Source organism: Lactuca sativa, chromosome 4 (assembly GCF_002870075.4).
Source record: "Lactuca sativa cultivar Salinas chromosome 4, Lsat_Salinas_v11, whole genome shotgun sequence".
Taxonomy (NCBI): Eukaryota; Viridiplantae; Streptophyta; class Magnoliopsida; order Asterales; family Asteraceae; genus Lactuca; species Lactuca sativa.
Genome location: NC_056626.2, coordinates 307,530,933 through 307,552,284, shown reverse-complemented (window position 1 = coordinate 307,552,284; position 21,352 = coordinate 307,530,933). Strand labels below are relative to the sequence as shown.

The window sequence follows — 21,352 nt, the reverse complement described above, 5'->3', positions numbered from 1 at the left end:
CCAAGCTTTGGGAAACCCTAAAAGGGATGAATTCTAGGGCAAGATACCCTTCTCTCCTCTCTCCCATATTCATCCTTTCACCTAGTGTGTTTGTGAGCCATTAGAGGTACTACACTTGTGGTACTTGCTTTCAAAGCTAAGGAGATTCAAGGAACTAGTTGTTATTACTATATAACAAAAAAAGGTATGTATTGTATTCTTATATGTGGATTTCGAAAATAGTACTAGCATGTCAGGTTTCTTTTTATGTTCATAAAGTTGTATAACTAATAGTGAAAACATAGATCCAACTCTAGGGTTGCATGCATAGGATTGTTTGTATAAAACCCATCATGTTATCTATTTACTAAGGCATTTTAAGTTCCGAAACTGTGTTGTATAGTCCTTAGTATTTTTTGTATACTTTCTAATTCTCCTATAAATAGGAGTTGTACTTAGAGATAGATAGAAAATTTTCCAAGTATTCTGTCTACACTCTCTCTGTAACCTGAAAATATAAATGAGCTAAACCAGATCGTATTTACTCTCGGTGTTTATATTCCATTACATCTTTGATTTCGTTCATACACTTGATTAAAACACTTCTACAATTGGTATCAGAGCAGGAATCATACTGCAATGATCTGATTTTTGTTCTTAATCAAAAGTTTTCTGAATCGTATTTTTGATTCAAAAGTTTCCACACTTTTTGGTTTTGAAAATCATCCTTGATCTTCAGTTGTGATTCGATTCTGCAACATAATTGTTTAATTGGGTGATCGATTTGAAATTTGTGATCAATTCATCTATTCGTTTCCAAATTCCCGAAGTTTTTCTGAATTCTCATCAGTACATCCATGGCGAATTTCAACATGAACACCATGACATCGTTTTCTCATTTTCTAGGATCTCCAACAAAGATTCCTATGCTCATTTCGGAGTATTATGATCAGTGGGCTGATCGAATGGAAGATTACCTGAATGGACTTGATGAAGAGCTTTGGGAATGTATCACAGGAAATGTTCTTCCTCCTTCAAATGTTCAAAGCCTTGGTTCATCTACTTCTACTCAGAGTGTTACTGATCAATAAGATAGACTGAAGAAACATGACAAGAGGTGTATGAGAGAGCTACGTGGAGCATTTCCTCCTGTTGTTTACAACTATGTTCGTAGTTGTAAATCTATTAAAGAAATATGGAATACTCTCAAGGAGAAGTTTCAAGGGAGTGAAAAGACAATGATCAATTCAGTGAAGCATTGCTTGATTGAGTTGAAAGAGTTCAAACAGAAGGATGGAGAATCCGCTGAAGGTTATTATGATCGCTTGAACGAAGTCATCTACAAGTGCAACAAGAATGAGATTACACGGTCAACTATGGAGTTTAACCTCACATTCATCATGGGACTTCACAAAGAATGGAGGAATGTTAGTCTGATGGTGAAGATTCAACAAAGTTTTGACACATCTACTCTGAATGATCTATACAATTTGTTAAAAACTCATGAGGGAGAAGTTAATGAAATTGCAGCGGAGTCGAAAATGAATATTGGAGGTCTACTTGGTTTAGTTTTGAAAGTTGCTGAAAAGGAATCGGTTGAGAAGGAAGAAACTGATAACGAAGGATTTTTGATGAACTCTGATGATGAGGCAGTTACATTTTACTCCAACAATAGAGTAAAGAAGTTTTTCAAGAAACCTTTTCATCCAAAGTCGAAAACTAGTGATGGAAAAGAAAACTTCGCAACTAAAATTGTAAGTGATGAGAAGAAGAAGAATGAGAAGAATGATGTGAAGGCTGAGGAATTGAAGATCGAAAAGAAGCTCAAAGGAGATTCTGGAGTTGACTGTCACTATTGTTACGGTGCAAATCATATGGCTAGTGATTGTATGCTTCAAAAGAAGGAAGATAAGAAAAACAAGGTGAAGGATGAAGCATACTGTGTCGAACGTCTGGAAGAACTCAGAGCAAAAGCGAAGAATTTGTCTTTGGTGGCTAGAGACAAGCACAAAATCACTGAGAGTCGTTTATATAACCAAAACAAACATAAAAGTCAAGGACTTTTGGAAACCTCAACGGTCACCTTGATTTCTTTTCTAGGTTGGTGATAATAAAGTATCTAAGTCGAGAAACCCAAGTCAATTGAAAAGAAATTTCGCCCGGTGAAAAACCCTGGTCGGACTCGCCTCCACCAAAGGAACTGGCCGGTTGTGATGGAATTTCAACATTCGAGGATCAAATCTAATGAAACCTGAGATGGAATCGGCTAGAGGTGTCGAATCGATTGGAGGTGCGGCGAAAGCACCATCAAAGTGTATCGAATACTGGTGGGAGGTGGAGATGCAGAACGTGGGAGTCGATTGATTGAATCAACTGCTGCTCGCTTCGTTTTCCTCTGCATACATAGGGAACCCAAACAAATATGTTAGCCGATGAGCAGACGAAGAAGAGGTTGCTCATACTGTAGAAGTTGAACCGAACGATTCTCAGAAGAAGAAGCTATATGACGATGAGTAACGGAGGTGAGGCTGACGGTGGGTTAAATGGTTTTCATCAGGACGATACGAAGGGAAGTGTGGAGAAGGATCCAGAAACACAAAGATAAACATCAAATACAAATAAACCTAATGATATTTCCACAGAAACCCCCCAAAAAATAACCAATCCAACAATAATACAAGGACCACTTCTGCCAAAACACACTCAACCTTACTATTCATGTTGGAAGACAACTTTAATATATGGGTTAATATAATTGAAGGGCCATTTTAGAAGGAAAAAAAACAAAAGCTCAATATTATCTTTTAACACAACTTTAATATATATATATATATATATATATATATATATATATATATATATATATATATATATATATATATATATATATATATATAGGAGAGTTCAATTGAGAAAAAAAAAGGTTGAGAATTGGGGAATCATTGTCAGCCCCTCATTTATTTTTGCCGCAAAAGCCTCCGTCGTACCAGCGGAAATGGGAAATAAATAGACATGTTTTTCCAACAAAACATATTTCCTTAAACTATGTTAATTATTAGCTTAATATATACAAAAACATAGTTTTTTTCGTTTTTTTTTTTTTTTTAATTTTTAGAAATTATTTTTATCAAAAAATGATTTTAAATATACCAAAATTCATGATTTTTTATTCTCTACAAATAGACATCCATATTGATATAGTTTTAAGATAAAATAAAAAAATTATTATTTTTTTATATTTTCAGCTATCGTTATTCATAAGTGAATAAAAATGCATCAGGTTTTATTACAGTACATTTGTTATTCACTTATGAATAAAAAGTATGATTTTTTTTACAATTTAAGTATCATTCATATATGAATATAACATATAATAAACATACCATATTCATATTTAAATATTTGACGATGTATTCACTTGTGAATATTAACATAGTATATTCACTTATTAATATTAAATGATATTTCATATGTGAATATTACATAATATTACATGGTATATCATATGTGAATATTATATTGTATATTCACTTGTGAATATTAGATGATATATTCACTTATGAATATTACATAGTATATTCACATATGAATATTACAAGGTATATTCACTTGTGAATATATTCACTTATGAATATTAGAAGGTATTTTGACAAATATATATAATTTTCATATGTTATTCACATATGAATAACATACAGACTTGCATATTTGTTTTGTGTTGTTAATAATCATATACTGATTCAGGTGAGAAAACATATTCATATGTGAATATAATATGGTAACTTAGTTTATGCATTTCATCAAACAGTTGGAGTGCATACAAGTTAACTATTTTATAAATGTTAAAAACATCAAGCTATCAGTTCCAAATCATCATATACTTCTGATTTCGACTTCAGATGTGACATCCTATGTCTGATCGATTTCTCATTTTGATTTTGATTTCCGAAAATCTGATTGGGAACCTGTAAGTACCGATTCTGAGTCCTTCAATGTCGACTGTGACTGCGAGTCCAGACCTCCGATTCTAATTTCATGAATAGCAAAGAAATTCCGATTCCAACTGATTTCGTTTGCGAATCTGGGAAATTCCAGTTCCAAATCTGTTATGAAGTTTAACAAATGCTTGCAAGCTACGAACATTCGGAGTATTCAATAAAGAAATCGATGAATTTGGGTTGCGAATCTGTCTTAAACGGCAAACCTCCCAGCCACGAATATCGATGATTGATTAACACTGGATGATATTGATGATGGTTTAGTTGAAGAAATCTGGATGATTGTTGAATGTTGGATGAGAAATTTTGATGATGAACGAACTGTTATTGAATTCTCTATAGTTACGTATTTGAGATTGAAAGTTATTAACATATTTATAAGTTTGTCACCGTATCTTTTTATGTTTAAATTGATTCCCCTATTTTCAACCTTTTTTATTTTTTCAATTGAACCCACCTATATATATATATATATATATATATATATATATATATATATATATATATATATATATATATATATATATATATATATATATATATATATATATATATATATATATATATATATATATATATATATATATATATATATATATATATATATATATATATATATATATATATATATATATATATAATACCAAACTCTTCCTTTTGGCATTGTTTTGCCGAAGTGTCGAAACATAGAAGTAGATAAGTGAAAACTCCCCCTTCACCGGCTCTTCCCGCCGGCACCGGAGACAAACAATGTTCTTGTTAAACCCCCAACTCCACCAGCAAACCACCATTTCCCCTCTCCTTCCAACCACCTCTTCTACTTCCCTATGTAAATCCCACCACAAAACCCAACCATTGTTCTTCCGTAAACCCACTTTATCATTCCCTCAATTCTCCCTCCGCCACCACCCCCAGCAACAATCATACACCAACGTCAACAGAGACGACGAAGGATACGAAGAAGAAGAAGATGAACAAGTACTCGGAGACTGCTTGGTTTTTGAAGAAGGCATATTCGAAGACCCTTTCATTCAAAACGAAATTCAGCTTGAAGCGCCCAAACCCTCCAAAAGGGTTACTAAAATCGTGGTTCAACCGGAGGATTTGGTTCCAGCGAACTGGAAAGACGTTCAGACAGAGATTAATATCACGAAGAAAGAGAGGAGAAAGATGGCCCAGGAAATGGAATTCGGGAGCAGATTACAGAAGAGGAAAGACGGGTTAAAACCTATACCGATGGGGTATGAGAGTATGAAAGAGTACAAAGCTGCAAAACTAAGGGAATTGAAGCCAGTTGTGTTGGATAATCCTCAATTTTTGGTGGAAAAGAACGAAGGTGATGACACCGAAGATGAAATTGACGAGGGTGAAGGTACCAGGGGCATTAGAGTGACCCCTAGGAACCCTAAAATGGCCGTGTATGGCCGGAATTTGGAGGATATTTCACGATACTTGAACTCCGGCATGTATGATCCTGAAGCTGCCAAAGATCCAGAAGGTAATTTTATAACATTCCCACTAAAATTGGCTCAAATAGTATTTCACTTCTATAAAGCTGAATTCTTACATATAATTCCATGAGTTGAAGACGAATTTGTGTTATTGTAACCATGATTAGGTCCTCGTAAGTTATTTTCAAAGGAGGAGAAAGTCCTTATGAATAGGCGGACTCCTGATTTGGCGACTGCAACCTCTGTAAGCTTCTTGTTACATAATACTAATTTAACATGAAAACTTTCAGAAATTGCAATTTTCATGGCACATATGAAAAGGAATTTGTTGCAAGTTTAATCGAATGGAAATGATTCTTTAAACAGGAGAAATGGCAACCTTTACACACTCTTGCTGCATCAGGAGAATTTTACCTTGTTGACACTTTGATGAAATACAACGTAGATATCAACGTCCCCAATCAGGTAAAAATGATGACTTTTTCCTTTTCCCCTTTTTTTTTTATTACTTTTAACAAGTTATCTAGGACTCTTTTTGATATAACGAGATGATAAGGAGGGTATTTACGTCTTTTTGTGAATTTTCTTTTGCAGGAGGGACTCACAGCACTTCACAAAGCAATACTTGGCAAAAAGCATGCCATTTGTAATTATCTATTGAGAAATTCAGCTAATCCATTTGTTCGTGACAAAGTAAGCATAAACCTAAAATGAATATGTTTTTATCGAAGGAAATTGTATATTATATATATTATATATGAATAATAATTTGGTCTTTTTGGTATGATGACAACAGGATGGGGCTACCCTTATGCATTATGCTGTACGCACTGCATCAACTCAAATGATAAAAATTCTTTTACTTTATAATGTGGATATAAACCTCCAAGACAACGTATGTTGAAATATTATTATTTACTTTAGCCCTGATTGTTACATATGACATGACATGACAGGTTATACTGCGTTTAGACTGAGACTGATGTCAATGAGACAAACTGTAATTTTTTGTTCCACCAAAAAAGGTGGGGCTGAGATTTTTTCTTGATCGTTCGTCTGTGCAAAAGACGTAAATGCCCTTTTCATAAAAAAAGTAGTCCTATAAATCTTGAATGTTTTTATTTTGTTTAAATTAGTACGGGTGGGCCCCACTGCATCTAGCTGTCCAATTGCGTAGAACTGATGTGGTGAGGCTTTTGTTGATCAAGAAAGCTGATAAGACCCTCAAAAACCAAGTACTCTCTCCACCCTAAAGATTCATATTTTGCTTATTAGTTATTTTTCTTTTATTACAGTTCTTTTAGTTTTTTTCTTATTAAAGGCATTAATACTTTGAAAAATCTACCCTATTATAGCATTGTCATTCGACAATAGCAGTAAAAATTGCTTTACATTTGGATGACATTCCTATAATTGGGTAAAATTTTCAAAGTACAGTTTTAAAAATCAAAATAAAAGTGGGATGCTGTAATAAATGAAGGAAAGTTTAAGTCATTTGTCCTACATTAAGATAAAAAGAAACAACTGATTAAGTATTGTTTTATTAAGTTCATTTTAGTAAAAAAAATATCTAAAATGTAGTTTTTGTGATGGTGTATATAGGAAGGGTTGACCCCAGTGGATCTTTGCCTTTATAGTGGAAGAGACACACGAACATATGAGTTGATAAGGCTACTAAAACTGCCACCCAAACCACGTAAATATGTTGAACTCATGGAATAGCAATCTACTTCCATCATGCTTTGTTTGGCTATCATCATCATCATCATCATCATCATCATCATCATCATCATAACTTCGATTGGTTGACCGTTGACCGTTGAACAAACTTGCTGGATGCCCGAGCCACACAATGCCAGGGGTAGGATAGGAATTATAGACATATATGGATTAGTTTGTAGCTAAGACACATGAATAACATGTACAAGTTTTCATTTTTTTTTTGTTCTCCAAGCTTTGAGTTGACTTCTTATGTAGGACAAGAGAAGACAAGTGGCCTTGTTGTGCATAAGTCTTGTTCGAAAGGTGGGACATGAACTTGCTCTCAATCTGTGTCTGTGCAAAAGATGTGAATGCCCCTATCATCGAAAATAGACTTGGAATGTTTGCCATGTCATGTTTAGTTCCGGTCAGGTATAATATTTACAATAATACATTATTAATTCTACATACATTATAAATATTGCTGTTCAAAACATGTGTCGGGCTACAAATTTAATTGATAACGTTGCTAATAGAGCAACTCTGTTAGATAAGATTGTTGTTATGGGAAGGAAGTGATAATATATATATAATGTTTTAAAAACCGGTTTGAACCGGCCGGTTGGACCGAGAACCGGAGAAAAGAACGGTTCAACAATCACCGGTTTTATGTCGATTTCTAAACCGGATTGAACCGACCGGTTTTTAGAAAAACCCGGTTGAGCCTCCCAAAATAAACCGGTTGAACCGGTTAAAATGAATAAAAACACACGGAAAGAACCATTTGAATAAAAACTTTGGTAATTTTTTTAAATGTATTTACTTCTCTCTAAAACTATATTTTGTTTTGGTATTATGCTTAATTTTCTTTTTGACATATATGGATTGACGTAAAACACTCAAACTTATGATTATGTGTTATTGTAATGTATTTGGATTGATCTACAACTTATTTTTATGTATATTTCTAATGTTTGAACTAGTAAACGTCAAATTCATGATTTGTATATGTATTTATGTGTAGGAAAATAAGGAAAAAGATAAAAATTATAGAAACCGGTTGACCCGATGGTCGAACCGGTTAAACCGGAAATTGGTAAGCATACCGGTTCAACTAAAAAACTGGTTTTTAAAATATATATATATATATATATATATATATATATATATATATATATATATATATATATATATATATATATATATATATATATATATATATAGTGTTGGGTAATAAGAAATCGAAAATTTCGGTTTGTGAAGGTGATTTCTTATTTATTTAGGGATAATGAGCTACGTAATGGAATGAATTCTTACTAGGGATGAGCAAAAGGACCGAACCGGCTGGAACCGGACCCGACCCGGGAATCGGCTTTAGCCAAAAGCAAGAACCGAACCGGCCCGGCGGTTCTACCTGTTCTTGTTGTGTCTTCAAATGTTGAGACCGGTCCTCTAAAAATAGCATCATACGGTTTCGGTTTTTGCCGGTTCCGGTTCCTACCGGTAGGGGTGCAAACGAGCCAAGCTACTTGGGATCGGATCGTTAAAAGCTCGACTCGAAATCGGTTTTAAACGAGCTCGAGCTTAATATTAAGCTCATTTATTAAACGAGCTCGAGCTCGAGCCTATGTCATTAAGCTCAATTAGGCTCGCGAGCCTAAACGAGCCTTTACATAATATAATTTATTATTGTTTATATATATTAAAATAAAAATATATTAGAGGAATTACGGATTTGGGGTATTAGTAAACGAGCTTCTTAACGAGCTCGAGCCGAGCTTAAGCTTATTTAGGCACGTCAGATAAAACACGAGTCGAGCCTGAGCTCGAGCCAAGCATGAATAATTATTTACGAGCTCGAGCCGAGCTCAGTACAAGAAAGCTCGAATCGAGCCGAGATCGAGCTCGAGCCGCATATAACTTAAACGAGCCCGAGCCGAGCCTGGTCAGGCTTGGGCTCGGCTCGGCTCGTTTGCACCCCTACCTACCGGCTCCTGGTTCAAAAAATCCACAAAAATAACGTTCTGATCTCAGCCCGACCAGTTCCGGTTCCGGTTCCGGTACCGGTTCCTGGTCCATATGCTCATCCCTAATTCTTACAACCCGTAGTCATGTCTGGTTGACATTAAAAATAGACCAAGTCATTCAAATATGTTTGTTAATTTACGGCTAATGAACCATTAAATGAGAAGTTTGTTTGTGCTCTTTTATTCAAATAAACGAACGAACATGAAAAAGTTTTTTCATTCATTTAGGCCCTGTTTGGTGAGGGGAACTAAGTGGAACAAAATAATAATATTGTATATTTATTTGCGTCCGTTTATATATATATATATATATATATATATATATATATATATATATATATATATATATATATATATATATATATATATATATATATATATATATATATATATATATATATATATATATAGGGTCTGGTTCCGGTGAGCACTCTCTTTTCGGTGAGGACTCGTGAGGACATTTTAATAAAATTGAAAAAAAAATCTTAAAAAATACAAATCATAAAATCGAGCATAGTATTATATGCGGGAGAAAAAAAATTGAATTTTTTTTGCATCATTAAAATTGAATCATCGATCATAAAGACCACATCTTACGTGACAGTGACATATGTGGTATGGACTCGGATTACCTATGTGCTATGACTCGTCTTCGCGATACGATTCCGAGATTTGACTGTAGCGGTTTCACTAATAAGGTCACCACCCCCTAAATCCCCAAAAGCTTTGACGTGTGCCATTTTTAGCAAAATCGTCCAAGATATGGAAGTCGACTTCTACATGACTGTCAGACAGAAAACAGTCTTTGAGTGTCTGCGGGCGCCTCATGCTCAGGATTTTCTGCTAACTATACCTATTGATGGTCTTGGCCAGCATATGTCTCTTGTGGAGTACCGAACTATCCTTCGTTACTGCCTCATGATTCTCATATTCCCAATTGACGAGATATGCCCAGTTTGTTGCAAGACATGTTTGGATACCTTTGGGGAACACGCGGTTCATTGTAGAGAGCTCCCTGGTTTCAAGTATAGACATGATGCGGTTCGGGATGTTCTCTTTGATGCTTGTCGGCGTGCTGGTATTTCTGTGAAGAAGGAAGCGCCAGTGAACTTTTTGACGGACCCGCAGGATGGCAGGTCTACACTTAGACCGGCTGGCATTTTGGTCTTTGGATGGATAGGAGGGAAACATGCGTGCGTGGATCTTACTGGGGTCTCTCCTCTCGTTGGTTTGGGGAGCGGGGGTTTCACAGCTGGGCATGCCGCTTTGAAAGCCGTTGCGTGCAAAGTGGTTAAGCACGAGAATGCATGTAGAGAAAATCAACATGTGTTTGTTCCTTTTGCATTCGATACATTTGGTTTTCTCGCACCAGAGGCGGTGGAGCTCCTTAATAGAGTCCAACAGGTCATGCATTCTAATGTCATATCTCTTGGATCCACAAATGTTGTTTTCAAAAGAATTGGTTTTGTCATCCAGAAAGGGCTAGCGGCGTAGTTTGTTGCCCGTTTGCCTTCAATCGATATGTATTGAACTATAATATTTATTGAATATCAATGGATTTTATGATTTGTATTTTTTTTTTAGATTTTTTTAAGGTGTAATCACGAGTGCTCACTTTAAAAAGAATTCACACCAGATTTTATGATTTATATATATAGTAACACGATATAAATAAATGAACATAAATGGACAGAAATAGATATACAAGATTATTATTTGTCTTCGTAAGTTATATATATATATATATATATATATATATATATATATATATATATATATATATATATATATATATATATATATAGACACACACGCGCACACACACATACACTATGTTTATAAGAAATAAATATGAGGTTATTTAAATGAATGTGATTTAAGTAGACCTATATAACAATATTATTTTCATACTTGGTTATCTAGATTGCATGAAAAATATAAAAGAAGATGCAAATAGGTAAAACTATTTAAGTATTTTTTTTTCTCCTTTTATTGACATGTTTGACAAACATTATTTCCACATGTGGTTATCTAGAGTACATAAAGATGAAAAAGAATGTGCAAATAGGTAAAAGCTGAAAGATCTAGTATATCCAAGAGTCGTTATAAAATGATATTGTTAAAAATATATGATCCTGTAGGGTCACATCATATAGCAAGTTACCGTCAATTGATAATTTATTAGTATAATTTGATTATTAATAAATATATCAACACTTGTATTTAATTGGAAAATTATTATTTAATGAAAATAATAGGTTACTAATTGGAAATTTGTTATTTGTGGAAATAATATATATTAGAGAAATAACAACTTATGAAATATATCATAATGTATATTTATTTATGAATTATATTTATATCTTAATAAACTAGTTCAATTTATATAAAAGATAGTTTTATATAAAATAAGAAATTTATATATATATATATATATACATATATATATATATATATATATATATATATATATATATATATATATATATATATATATATATATATATGTTGAGAATTCTTTATAAACATGATTGATTTGTACAAAGATAACATATATGTATATATAAACTAGCCATTAGACAACTTTGGTCCTATTTTGTGCATACTTTTCTCAGAAAATATGAATGAGACAAAGCATGGTCTAATTTTGAATTATTTAATGGTGCATGCCATGCTTGGAAGTGTGTTGTCCATGATTTTGATTTGTGGTCTCCCTTTTCTTTTTGGCCATTATATAAGGAAGGACATGGAAGGTTAGAATGAGTTCTTATGTGCAATCTTCTTCTTCTTCTTTGGCTATGAAAATCGAGAACAAGATGCTCTCTATGGGGCTGCACATTTCGGAAATGGCAAGCCCTCTTCCCTCTCCATTTTCTTGCATTTTATGCTTAAAAATGTCCCTTTGTTGCTTCGCCTTTGAACATATATTTGGTATATATTTCAAAGGCTTATGAACAAGAAATTACAAGTGAATACTATCATGTTTTGATGGTTCTACTCTTGCTTGGTGGATACTTCTAGAGAACTCCTGTTTTAGAGTTTCGTGGCACACTTCATCAAGTTCCAATCTCCCATGAGGATCAAAGTCTTCAAAGGTTGTTATGCTTTCCCTTATACAAGAAATCAAACAAAAAGGAATGTACAGTTTCAAAAACCTTTTCAAACTCTTTTGACAAGACTCAAAAGCGAGTAAAGTCTTTTCAAAGTAATGGTTTTCAGATCTATTCCTTAGACAAGCCAAAATGGAAAGGGATTTTACCAACTCCAACACATTTTAAGTCACCTCAACTTTTTAGAAAAACACAACCTAGGAGATATGCAGATACTCATAGTCTTTCAAATCCTAAGGGTATCATTGTCAAATCTCAGTCTCGGACTGGTCACAAGATTCACCCTACACCCTCCGGACCGCTGACCAAGCATAGTGTCTGGATGAATGAGAAAAATCTCTCATTTGGCTTTTATATTCAAAAAGGGTTATCTCAAGTCCAATCTCCCACCTTTCAAAATCCTTTTAAATCAAGAAAATCCAACAACACTCCAAAGGTTCATAAACACCCAGGTCTAGGTCTCAAGATTGACATGAAACATGTCCTTGCAACCTCGGTTCATGCATCTAAGAAAAATCCACCAGTCGCCTCGGGCTCCAAACTTGTTTGGGTGCCCAAACTAACCGTGTAATTTTCAGCCAATGTGTAAAGAGGAAGAAGAAGAGGATTGGTTAATAGACGTTGCCTGCTCCTTGCACATGACCGGAAGGTTAGAATACCTTCGGGATTTCAGGCCTATATGCAATGGTGGAAACGTCACTTTCGGCAACAATGCGAATGGAATAATACGAGGTTACGGTGTGCTTACTTCATGGAACTTCTCTATTCAAAAGGTTGCTTATGTAGAAGGTCTCAAACACAATCTCATCAGTGTAGGCCAACTATGTAAAGCAGGCCATCGGGTTGAATTTGATAATGAATACTGCTACATTATGACAAGTGATAGAAGCACCTTCTTGATCAAATCTAAGTCTGAAGGTACCATGTATCCATTGGAAGTCTCTCTAATCATTGGGAAACCGCAATTGTGTTTTCTGTCAAAAGCAGTATCCGAAGTCAGCTGGATATGGCATCGCAAACTAGCTCACCTGACCTTCCGATATATCAACAACCTTGTCACCGGAGAACTCGTCTGAGGTCTCCCAATTCTGAAGTACAACAACGATACTCTCTGCCCAGCCTGTGAGTGTGGAAAACAGTCTAAAGGAAGCCATACTATGGTGATTGACTTATCCATTACTAAACCCGTAGAACTCTTAAATATTGATCTCTGGGGTCCATCTGTCGTAGCCAGTCTCCATCACAAGAAATACATATTGGTTATAGTTGATGACTTCACTTGTTTCACTTGGGTCTTCTTCCTGAGACTCAAATCGGAAACACCGCAGGTTGTGATCAACTTCATCAAAGAGATTGAACTTCAAATCAAATTACCAGTGCGCCGAATCCGAAGTGATAATGGCACTGAATTCACGAATCATCTCTTAACCAGTTTTCTGGTGTTAATAGGTATTAGTCACAACTTCTCAGCTCCATACACACCGCAGCAGAATGGAGTAGTAGAGCGAAGAAACCGTACTCTGGTGGAAGCAGCCAGATCTATGCTCAACTTCGCAAACTTTCCTCTCTACTTCTGGGCTGAAGCAGTGGCAACTGCATGCTTTGTCCAAAACCGAAGCATCATTTGCAAGCGTCTAAACAAAACTTCGTATGAAGGACTTAACAACTGCAAACCAAATGTCAGATTCTTTCACATCTTTGGGTGTAGATGTTATGTGATCAACAACAAGGATCATCTTAACAAGTTTGCAACGAAGTCAGACAAAGACATTTTTCTTGGCTACTCAACAAACAAAGTGGCCTATAGATTCCTCAGCAGATGCAACAGACTAATAGTCGAAAGCTTCGATGTTAAATTCGATGACTATTACGTCCGCAACACTACTCCATCAAATGAAACAAAAGCAATCCTGGAAGGTGATATCCCAGCCTCCTCGGTCCCTTAAACATAGTTGAAATAAACTATGATGACCATTTCGACCCCATAGAGACCGCTCAACTCTCTGAAATTCTTGTGTCTCTGGTAGCTCAATAGCAACAGGCTGAAGTTTCTGGTCCAACTATATCCGATGACGTGTCACTCAACACTTCCACCTCACCGTTTGAGGGGGGAAGTTCAACTCCTGATCAGATGACAACCATCAAGGTTCTAGTGCCTGAGGAAGTAGCTCTGGTTCCTAGTCGCAGAGTCACTCTCCCATCAAATGTTTCCTCAGACTCAGACGATGAAGATATAGAGAATATTGACACACGAACTGATTCAAGGATTATCACTCTTTCAACAATCTAGGGGGAACCATCTCAGGTTCAGGAGGAACTCCCATCCGCAATCCAGGGGGAACCTCACTCAATTGTTCAAGAAAATGTTGATCATGCTCCCACAGTCCAAGACAAATCTACGCGCTGCTCACAAGTCCAAGGTGAACTGCCATCTCCTGCCGCAAAGTCTTTAGATATTGAAGATATTCCCTCCACCGCAGCCGCTGATCATCTACAACCTCGTCTACATGTCTGGACGAAGGACCACCCACCGGGTCAAATCATCGGAAATCCATTCGCAGGTATTCAAACTCGATCCTCTAAATACTTAAGTGATCACTGTCACTATGCAACGTTTATGTCCTCAGTCGAGCCTTGAACCATAAAAGAAGCCTTATTGGAACCCAACTGGATATCCGCAATGCAAGAGGAACTGACATAGTTTGAAAGAAACAAAGTGTGGAAACTTGTTCCGAAGCCAAAAGGTCACACTATTGTTGGTACAAGACTGGTATACAAGAATAAATTAGATGAATCCGGTGCGGTTGTTAGAAACAAAGCAAGACTAGTGGCTAAGGGCTATAGTCATCTTGAAGGTGTTAATTATGATAAAACTTATGCCCCTGTAGCCAGGATGGAAGCCATATGCTTCTTTTTAGCATATGCTGCACACAAAAATATCAAAGTACTTTAAATGGATGTAAAGAGTGCTTTCCTTAATGGTGAACAAAAAAAGAGGTTTATCTCCAACAACCTACAGGCTTCATATGTCAAGATTTCCCAGATCACTGTTACAAGCTTGAGAAAGCAGTTTATGGTCTTAAGTAAGCACCAAGAGCATTGTACGAGACTGTCTTAGAGTTTCTTGTCACGTCCGAATACAAAAGAGGAGTGATTGATCCCACATTATTTAGAAAGGCAAACGGTAATCACCTTATGATTGTACAAATCTATGTGGATGATATCATTTTCGGATCAACATATCAGAGGATGGTGGATGAATTTGAAAAGCTCATGACCAACAAGTTCCAAATGAGCATGAATAGAGAGATCAATTTCTTTCTAGAACTTCAAGTTAAACAAGTCCCTCAAGGGGTATTTATTCATCAGGAGAAATACACCTCTGAACTACTGAAGAAATACACAATGGAAAACTGTTCCTCTGCCAAGGTCCCTATGGCCTTTGGATATAAGATTTTTGCTGATCCTTCCGGAGAATTAGTAGACTACAAAACTTATAGAGGAATGATTGGTTATTTGATGTACCTCACAACAAGCAGACCAGACATTGTCTTCACAACAGGCTTATACGCAAGATACCAAGTCGATCCGAAAGTATCACACATGACCGTAGTTAAGAAAATTCTCAGATACTTGAAAGGAAGCAAAGCCTTAGACCTCTGGTATCCCGTAGGGAACGACTTCAGCCTTCAAGCATTCACTGATGCTAATCATGTCGAATGCAGATTGGATAGGAAAAGAACTTCCGGTGGTTGTCTGTTTCTTGGAGGAAGACTGGTTAGCTGGTCCTCACGGAAACTAAATTGTGTTTCTTTGTATACCCCAGAAGCTGAGTACGTGGCCACAATGAGATGTTGTTCTCAAGTCTTGTGGATGAAAACCCAACTGATGGACTACGGATACAGAATGCTGCGGATACCGATTTATTGCGATTCTGAGAGTGCTATAGCAATTTCTCATAATCCTATTCACCACTCAAATACGAAGCACATTGAACTTCGGTATCACTTCATCAAAGACCACATTCTCAAAGGTAACATTGAAATGATTTTTGTTAACACTCATGAAGAGATTTCGGATGTGTTTACAAAGGCACTAGACGCAACAAAACTCAACAGTTTTCTTCAGATGTTAGGGATGATGAATTCGGATCCTCAATTCTTTTTGAATTGATAGGTACCGCAGACCACTTCTGGTCTCCATTGCGGTCCTAACTGAATATACCTATCATACATGGTTTCAGTATACGATGTATACCGTAACCATATATCATATTTATATTTCTTGGGTCCTTATTTCTTGTTATTTCTGATATTTTGTCAAGTGTTCTTCAGCTTGTACTACCTTAGTCACATGCTCATCCACCGCAGTGAAGAATCAATCCGCAATCACACTTAATGATTTTCAACCACTTCTTCATAAATTCTCAAAAAAATAAACATTGTGGGCTATTTAATGTTTCACATTAGATGAAAATTCTTCCATATTAAATTCAAACATTCGTTTTGTAGCATACAATGTTTCAGTCCCTTTTTCAAATAAACTTTTGGTATCAGACCTATTTTAGGTTATGTGACAAATAATTTTTTTCCCATAAAAGAAATCCTTTAAGAAATCTTTTACCTTTTTCTTTCACATCTCCCTACCCAAGACGTCTAATCTGTTTCAACTTCTACTTTATCCAACAAATTTCAACCCCCTCCACACGATCCTTGATCGTGGGCAGACATTCAATAAATGCTTTACCTTCTCAAAAAAATATATAAAGAAAACAAAAGATAATTTCTTTTATGAATGGATGATAATGGCTCAATCCCAAGGCTATATTACCATTAACAACTGTTAATAAATTAAATAACATAAACATTTGAAATCCATAACTATAAAAACCCTTTTTCTTTACCAAGAAAGTTTTTTGCTTTCTGAACTCTCAAGATGATCTTGCTCTTCTTCACTTTCTTGCTTACAGTTTTCTGCACGTTCCTAAGTTTTTCAAAACAACAATGGTGAAATCCAGGATCTCAAAGAAGCAATCGAAGGCTTCAGCCTCTAGTTCAACCAACTGGTTCTGATTCCACAATGAAGAACCAGTCTCCAATAATTGCCTCAAGCAATTTTAAGGCTGTGTTCGAAGATCATCAATCCTATAATGACTCAATCTGTCTGATGATCAAGTTCTTGTCAACCCACCCTCTATATGGAGCCTTCAATTCATTCACTGATGTTGTTCCGCTATCGGCTCTCCTCAAATGTGCATTCTCTGCATTCCGCCCACTCAACAACTTGCAAGAGGTTCATCTAAACCTAATCGATGATTCTTTGGTCATCTTGACCAAGGAAAAGTTCCTGAATGCTATCAACCTTAGGGTTCTTCCCACTGCAAGAGTCTACTCCCCAAGCATGAACGACATCACCTCAACCCTGTACCAGATGGGTTACCAGAAAAGAATCAAAGGTATTGGAGAATTAAAGAAGAATCAATTGCCTGCGGTTTGGAAATATGTCTGTCACATTATCATTCGGAGTCTCTCTGGAAGAACCCGAGGCACAAACAATATGGGCTTGAAGATGTTAGAACTATTGTGGAGCATCTTTACTGGGAATGCTGTTAACTACGGACAGATTCTATGAGGTGATTTTCTTCAGTACATTCCTAAGGAGAATCCAAGAGAAGACCCAACTGAACTCACGTGTGCATGCTTTTGGTCACTTTTCATTTCAGACCTTCATAAGGATGCGAAGCTCAGCATGGGAGATGACATTAACTTTTTTGTCACCTGCGATCTCAAAAGGTACACACATTCCAAAGATCAATCTAGTTTTGGCCCTTTAAGAAGACTGCCTGCACACATTCTCAAATCCATTGGACTAGAAACCCAAGAGGTCACTGATCACCTCAAGGCTACGGATGGTATTGACCCATACCATTCTTCCCCGCCTCACCCGAGTCAACCTATTCTAGCCACTACCGCAACCCAAGGCCCCTCTCAATCCGCATCAGCTATCCCAACAACAACTCCTCATTCGAACCGCAGTCAACTCATCCGAAATCAAAACGTACCAAACAAATTGTGTTCTCTAAAAAGGCCCCATGCTCTAAACACAAGAAAGGAGAAAGCTCATCCAAGAAACGCAAGTCAGGAACAATTGAATCTTCGGATGATGCCCCAGTTCCTCCCTCCAACTCTCAAGAAGATGTTGCGATCAACATCGAAGACGATTTAGATGATGATGATCCCACTCCCATTCTCCATCTTAAAAGAGGAAAGATGAACCCAAGTCAAAGCCAAATGCATGACCGGCCCAATACCGAAGTCTCTCAAAAGACTCCGGTAGTCCTTGCGGCTCGCCCAGGCCGACTCACTTCAACCCTCTCTAGGTACTCAGACACAGTAAGTGTGTTTGCTTCATCATGGGGACTCAACCCCAATTGAATCCCAAGAGGATTTAGTTGGTTCTAAACGCCCTAAGGTCTCCAGGGCTTCCCGCCTTCATTTCTTTGAAGAACAGGAGTTGCGCTCCATTCTTGGTTCTGTCATCCAAACACTTCATACACCTGACCAAACGCAGGGCAACTCTTCAGCCCTAGCCAGAACAGAACTTGACTATGGGTCAAGGAGACCGAGGAAGCTTAGGAAATCCTACTCCGCTTACTTTACAATCAGGTGGTTTAGGTGTGGTGAGCACCAATGTGCAAGGATCCACGAACCCGGGGGATACCCCGGTGCAAAATCAAGGATTTGATGGTTACAATTCTGACGATACTTGGACTCGGGAAAATCCCACTACTGATTCCAGTATTAGAAAATATAAGGCTTTTCGCAGGGCTTTTCATGCATGAAAGGATTAGCAGACCAAGCAACTACAACAGAAGGAAAAAGATATTCAAACAGTTGCCAAGTAGTGGGTAGATGTGATCAACAATGCCAACATAGTTGCTACCATTCTAAAGATTCAAGACTGGATGACTACTATGTCTGAAACCATCCGCAATTCTCAAAACATTCCTGATGGTGCAGGTTCGTCCAAGCCTCCTACAACTACTAATGTTCGTGAATCAAATGAAGATGAAACCACAATTGAAGTCAGCTCCGGACCAACTTTTGGTTTTGATGACTTCGATGTTAATGAAGTAAACCAACTGGAGCAATCAGATGACTTGATGATAATTTTCGATGAAGAAGAAGAATCCAGTGGATCCCAAAATTTAACTTCCAAACCCAAGGAGAAAAAGAAGAAGAAGAAACTGGCTGTAACACGAAAAGAATTCCTCAACCTTCAAGACAAAGTCGATTAGATTTTGGCTGCAGTGAAGTCCAGCCAACCGCATCTGAAGATTTTCCATGTCCACAATCACTAGTAGAAGGGATAGAACATTTAGAAACAAGGGAACGACTGGCAGCCGAGAAAATATCACTCAAAGTGGAGATGGGTATCCGAGCCCTGGATACTAAAAGAAAAGCTGATCATCAAGAGTTCATGGCAACTGCTGAACGTCTCATCAATGAAGTATCTACAATCAAAGCTGAACTTCAATCCACCATTGCTAGTCAACCTGCATATTCAAAGAAGCTTCTTGAGGAAACTCACAATGCTTACGAGTCAACAATTGCGGTCCTACAATCCATAATCAGCAGCATAAGGCGCTCCTTATCCTCCAACTTTCACGGCCAAGAAATTCTGAATCTCACCAAGGAGATCCACAGCCTTCTCTTCAACACCGCAATCCCCAACAATCAGCAGCTCAGTGACATTCTTATGTCACAGTTTAAAGACGTCTTTTCAAAAATTGACGGTCTTAAACAATGGTTTGAGGAGCAACGGGAAGTTCCTTCCTCAAAAGGGGGAAGTGAAGACCGTGATTCGGATCGCGTATCTCATCAACACTCGCATCCGTATCAACATTTGAACTCTCCCATCCGAGTCGACCCAAGTCATCAACAACCAATAATTAAACAACCCATCATTCAATAAAAAGTCCTCACTCCACAACCTTCACCGCAACCATCACCTCAAAAGAAGACTCATGTGCCTTCTCCTCATCAAAGCCCGATTCATTCTCCCCATCAGTCTCCACCACAACAGGTTCAAGAAGTTCAACATCAATCTCCTTCGAGACCAGAGACCCCTCCGCACTTCAAAAACTTAGCTTTAACCATGTAATCCAAAAAGTCCAATGACTCCCCCGCAACCCAGCAAAGAAAACCTATCTGGAAAGCAACTAAGTTCGTAGAGTTGATTTCGAGGGAACACGGTTTTGACATCACTATGGATGAATCCCTCATCAACTCTTGGATTAATCCTACCAAAAGATTACAAGATGAAGACTACAAACCTTTTCTCACTTTTGTGGTGTTGGGTTTTGAGCATTCTAACACTCCTAAGTGTACATGCAACCCTAAATACCTTGGATCTATGTTTTCTCTATTATACATGCAAATATGAACATCCAAAGTATTATCCTAATCTAGCATACAAAACAATGAATATAACAAGATAGAATACATACCTCTTCCATGTAGAAAGTCTTCATGAAGCTTGAGTGCCAAGTGCCTGAAGTGTGACACCTCAAATGGTTCACACAACACCAAATACACATGGAATGACTTGAGAGAAATCTACACTTCATGAAATCGGCTAGCCCTTCTATTACACACACTAGTGGCCGATTTTGGTGAATAATATGATGCTTATATAGTGTGTTACAATTAGGGTTACACCATGTAAACCCTAATTGTCATGACCTTTCATTTCCATGACCCATGGGTTATGTAACCTCCATGGAGCATCCTATGGGTTTAACCCAACTTGATTATCCATGGAGCTTTGGCCCACTATATAAGTTATGGATGATTTGCACAATCAACCCATATATTTAATTAGTCTTCTTTTGATCACATAATTAATTCTAAATTAATTCTTGATCAATACTAATTAAATATTATTATTCTTATTACTAATATATTAGAACTTATAATATATTAATAACCATAAGTGTCTTATTTCCCTCATTTAGTCTATCCAAGTGCATGATGCCATACAACCCAAATGGACCATGTCGGGTCGGGTCAAGTCTTACCAATTAT

General features: G+C 36.8%; 1 protein-coding gene across 1 annotated transcript; it reads left to right on the top strand.

Moving 5' to 3' along the window:
- Positions 1–4,627: 4,627 nt before the first annotated feature.
- LOC111891372 (ankyrin repeat domain-containing protein, chloroplastic) lies at positions 4,628–7,625 on the top strand. The gene is made up of 7 exons (XM_023887417.2): positions 4,628–5,475; positions 5,596–5,672; positions 5,795–5,893; positions 6,023–6,121; positions 6,225–6,323; positions 6,565–6,663; positions 7,031–7,625. The coding sequence occupies exons 1-7, from the start codon at positions 4,728–4,730 to the stop codon at positions 7,148–7,150; spliced, it is 1,341 nt and encodes a 446-aa protein (XP_023743185.1). The 5' UTR covers positions 4,628–4,727; the 3' UTR covers positions 7,151–7,625.
- Positions 7,626–21,352: the final 13,727 nt, after the last annotated feature.